Source organism: Penaeus japonicus, unplaced genomic scaffold (assembly GCF_977035675.1).
Source record: "Penaeus japonicus unplaced genomic scaffold, GWHDUDI00000001_assembly GWHDUDI00000041, whole genome shotgun sequence".
NCBI classification, from domain to species: domain Eukaryota; kingdom Metazoa; phylum Arthropoda; class Malacostraca; order Decapoda; family Penaeidae; genus Penaeus; species Penaeus japonicus.
The window spans coordinates 2,188,008-2,193,007 of record NW_028234443.1 but is presented as its reverse complement, the minus strand read 5'-3'; the positions used below and the strand labels follow the sequence as shown (position 1 = coordinate 2,193,007).

The window sequence follows — 5,000 nt, the reverse complement described above, 5'->3', positions numbered from 1 at the left end:
CACTCGCTGTTGCCATTATACGAACCGCAAGTTTCGAATCTTGTATCCGAAACACACGAACCCGAAACTCGTCTTGGTGTGTGATTCGGATACAAAATTCGAAGCTGGGCGGCTCACACAATAGCAGTGGTAAATTTGGAAATAGGGACAGCAAGTATTATTACCTTTTTGTCGTTTTTTTTCTGTTGTTATTGATAGTATTATTTACATCACTTACTTCTTTGTGGTTTTCATTTCATATCACAGTGATGGTTACAATTATGACTAAAACAGGGATAGTTACGATAATTATCAGGGATAATTACGATAACTGTCAGTATTCTTATCTCTATTACTATTATTATCGCTTTTATTATCATATTTAGGTGATGGACTTACTTGACTTCACTGTACTCACCATCCCTCGTGAAGTAATCAATGCAAATAATACACCCAGCTCTTCTACCAAGCTTCACTACCACTTCCGAAACCTCCGTACCTGCGTGTAAACAAGAGGCACGCTCATCATTTGGTATTCCTGAAGCTTGCCACAGTGGTATCGTAGGTTAGATATCTCGATAGCAATGGCCTTCTGTCCGTGATCGTCGATAAGGCGTCCTTCGCGGCGTGCTTGAGCGATCAGGAGGCAAGCCCAAGCCAGTGGGAGCCATACCTTATGGTGGCTCTTGTCCTTATCCAGTGCCTCCATGATGGCTCGCTCGCTCGGGGTCATGTAGCCTGGAGATACAGAATTCGTGGGTGGGTGGGGGTAGGGGTGGGGGTAGGGGGGGGAGGGTGAAGGTTCGCTCTTCTTGAATTTCATTTTAGACTTATTTATTACCGTCTCACTCTCTTCCTGTCTTTCTCTTTGTTTGTTTGTCTGTCTGTCTCTCTCTCCCTCTCTCTCTCTCTTTCTATGTATATATATATATATACATATATATATATATATATATATATATATATATATATATATATATATATATATATATATATATACATACATATATACATATATATAAGTATACGTTCATACATACATACATACCCAGAGAGAAAGAGAGAGAAAGAGAGAGAGAGAGACAGTGAGACACGCCCCCCAAACGCCCACACACCCACCTGCTTTAACGAGATGTTCCAAGGTCGGGTAGAGTCGGGCGATCCTCGGAGAGATAACGGAGAAGGTCAAGACAAATGCAAGATTGATGTAACGCACGAAGGCTCTCTTCAACATCTTGCTTCGTTCATCCTGCGATTGCAAAGGTTGTTGATTATGAATGAAGGGGGAAAGGGATTTTTTTTTTTATTCGTGATTATAATGGTTATTATTGAAGTGAATTATGATGTTCTTGTCATGGAAATGCTTATCATCACCAACTTGTTCTAGAAATTATCATAATTCCATGAAACATGTCAGCCTTACATCAGTCACCACCATTCTGTCATCAGTCATCACCAACCTATTTACAGTCATCACCAACCTATTTTCATTTATCACCAACCTATTTTTCGTCATTACCAACCTATTTAGTCATCACCAACCTATTTTCAGTCATCACTAACCTACTTACAATCAACCTATTTACAGTCATCACCAACCTATTTTCAGTCATCACCAACCTATTTTCAGTCATCACCAACCTATTTTCAGTCATCACCAACCTATTTAGTCATCACCAACCTATTTTCAGTCATCATCAACCTATTTTCAGTCATCACCAACCTATTTTCAGTCATCACCAACCTATTTTCAGTCATCTCCAACCTATTTTCATTTATCACCAACCTATTTTCCGTCATCACCAACCTATTTACAGTCATCACAAACTTATTTTCAGTCATCATCAACCTATTTTCAGTCATCACCAACCTATTTACAGTCATCATCAACCTATTTTCAGTCATCACCAACATATTTACACTCATCACCAACCTATTTATAGTCATCACCAACCTATTTTCAGTCATCACCAATCTATTTACAGTCATCACCAACCTATTTTCAGTAATCACCAACCTATTTACAGTCATCCCAACCTATTTACAATCATCACCAACCTATTTTCAGTCATCCTCATCCTATTTACAATCATCACCGACCTATTTTCAGTCATCACCAACCTATTTTCAGTCAACTTGTCCCTCATACACTCATATATGTGAACCAGTCTTCCTGATAAACGAACAATCATTTCTCACATCAATGAATAAATTTACTCATACATATAACTGACTTTTTTCTTTATAACGAGGTTATCGAAATTAATACATCTAAATAATTATTTTTTTGTATGAGTGTATTTTTAAAAATACATTCATACGCACTGTCATGCCTAATAACGATCAACTATAATACTCGATCCAATGTAAAGCATAACTAAAGTATAAAGCATAAACATAAAGTATATAAATCACAAGACATAAGTATAAGCATAAAGCGTATAAACATTATAAGAAATAACTATAATTATAAGAAAATATAAACGATATGAGGCATGAGTACAAAAAAATATAAAAATGATAAGAAACATGTTTACGTGTAAAAGTATGAAAAAATATAAAGCATAAAATTATCAACAAAGGAATGCCTGTAAGTATATTAAGGAATGCCTATAAATATAATAAACCTTATCCTATAAATATAATAAACACAAAAGAAACAAATACAAACATAAAACACACAAACACAAAAAGAAACAAATACAAACATAAAACAAAAACACAAAAGAAACAAATACAAACATAAAACACACAAATACAAAATAAACAAATACAAGCATAAAACAAAAACACAAAAGAAACAAATACAAACATAAAACACAAAAACACAAAAAGAAACAAATACAAACATAAAACACACAAACACAAAAGAAACAAATACAAACATAAAACACACAAACACAAAAGAAACAAATACAAACATAAAACACAAAAACACAAAAAGAAACAAATACAAACATAAAACACACAAACACTAAAAGAAAAACAAATACAAACATAAAACACACAAACACAAAAAGAAACAAATACAAACATAAAACACACAAACACAAAAGAAACAAATACAAACATAAAACACACAAACACAAAAGAAACAAACACAAACATAAAACACACAAACACAAAAGAAACAAATACAAACATAAAACACAAAAACACAAAAAGAAACAAACACAATCATAAAACACAAAAACACAAAAGAAACAAAACAAACACAAACATAAACCTTACAATTAAACCAAAATTCAGAATTGAGTCCCCGAAGCGTGCCGGCACTTTTCACACCTCGACTCACCTGACTGTTAATATAAGTCGCAACCAAAATGCACACATCATCTGGCCAAGGAATGAGCATATACTGATCCCACCATCGGGTCACGACGATGGTGACGTAGATACCCAGTACGAAGGAGAGCGGGGCGGCTGTGCTGAAGGCCTCGCAAATTAAGACGATTTTTTCGAAAATTCTGTTGGGTTGGAGAAGAGACGAGTAGGTGAGGGGAAACGGACCTAAAGATATTTCGAAATAAAATTCTGTTTTTGGGTTGGAGAAGAGACGAGCGGGTGAGGGGAAACGGACCTAAAGATATTTCGAAATAAAATTCTGTTTTTGGGTTGGAGAAGAGACGAGCGAGTGAGGGGACACGGACCTAAAGATATTTCGAAATAAAATTCTGTTTTTGGGTTGGAGAAGAGACGAGCGAGTGAGGGGAAACGGACTTAAAGATATTTCGAAATGCTGACCTCTAGGACTGTTGTGTATACTGCTACTTTTGATAGTGATAATGCTGTTACTAATGGTGATGATGATGGTGGTGGTGGTGATGATAATAATGATAATGAGGAAACTGATAATGATGATGATAACAGTTACGACATGACAATGATACCAATGATAACAATGATAATAATAATAAAGGATTATAGTAATAATAGTATCAATAATAATGATAAGAATGATTATAATAACAATAATAATGCCATTAATAATAACAATAATAACAATAATAGATACACGAATATAACATTCAAGAGAGCTGTGCAGCGAAATACTTAATCGCTAAACAATATATATCGCAACATGTGAAAGTCGAATGAATGCCATACCTCTTGCAGTCTTCAGGGAGTGCAAACCTGTAGAGCGCTGAAAACATGAAGTACACGAACATGTAGACTGCAAGTTCTGGAAGCACGAGTTTGAAAACACTGCCGCGCCATCTGTAGGATACCCCGAAAAGTATCGATTGTCATTTTTTTTTTTTTTGATGAGTCATTATCTGCTCGTTTCATGATAGGAATATGTTGTTACGTGATTTTAGGTTCTGTTTTCTTTGTTGGTGGTTTACTGATGAAGAATGAAATAGGAAAGATGGATTTATTTTAATTTGTTGTTGGACCGCGTGTTGAGGTACCGTTGATTAATCATTCCCTTGTTTAAAAACAACTGATAAAGAACCTACTGCTAAACAAAAACAAATCGACCAACTAGACTATAACATTAAAAAAAAACTTTCAAAAAAATAGAATCTGGACAGTTAGGTCGATAAAAAACACGTACTTGAACATCTAAAGAAAACACGATCAGCTGACTTAACACTGAGTCACACCTGTTGAAACTCCTTTTTTCATCTTAACACCGTCTTATCACACATACCTGAAGAGCAGCTTAGTGAAGGCACAGAAACTGGTGTTAGGGATGTTTTTGCTATAAGTAACAGTCATGATGTTTTCTTCTGGAAGAGGAAAGAATAAAGGATTTGTTTAGAACATCTGTTTCGGTAGAAAAACAACAAAAACAAGCACTCGACGGAAAATATATTTATTGACATCCCCTCGGATTTTATCTCGACTATTCTGGAACTGTATTAATTAATAACCCGAGATAAAGCATTAGTAATTGATAATGGTATGTTAGCATACAACAAAAAGTATATGATACCAAAAGGGGGGATATCAAAAGTGATCATCATTATTCTTTCCATTGAAACTATATAATTCCAAATCTTCGTGTTGATATATTT

The 5,000-nt window shown here is 34.9% G+C and overlaps 1 protein-coding gene across 1 annotated transcript in view; it reads right to left on the bottom strand.

Annotated features, from left to right (window-relative positions):
- The window catches only part of LOC122264938 (bestrophin-2), a 10,411-nt gene extending 5,710 nt beyond the window's left edge, over positions 1 to 4,701 (bottom strand). The window contains exons 1-5 of the mRNA XM_043034047.2: positions 4,634 to 4,701; positions 4,087 to 4,197; positions 3,275 to 3,446; positions 1,099 to 1,228; positions 479 to 717 (exon numbers count right to left, since the gene is read on the bottom strand). Of these exons, the coding sequence (XP_042889981.2) occupies positions 479 to 717; positions 1,099 to 1,228; positions 3,275 to 3,446; positions 4,087 to 4,197; positions 4,634 to 4,701 (720 nt within the window). The remainder of the gene's footprint in view (positions 1 to 478; positions 718 to 1,098; positions 1,229 to 3,274; positions 3,447 to 4,086; positions 4,198 to 4,633) is intronic.
- Between the last annotated feature and the right edge of the window lie 299 nt (positions 4,702 to 5,000).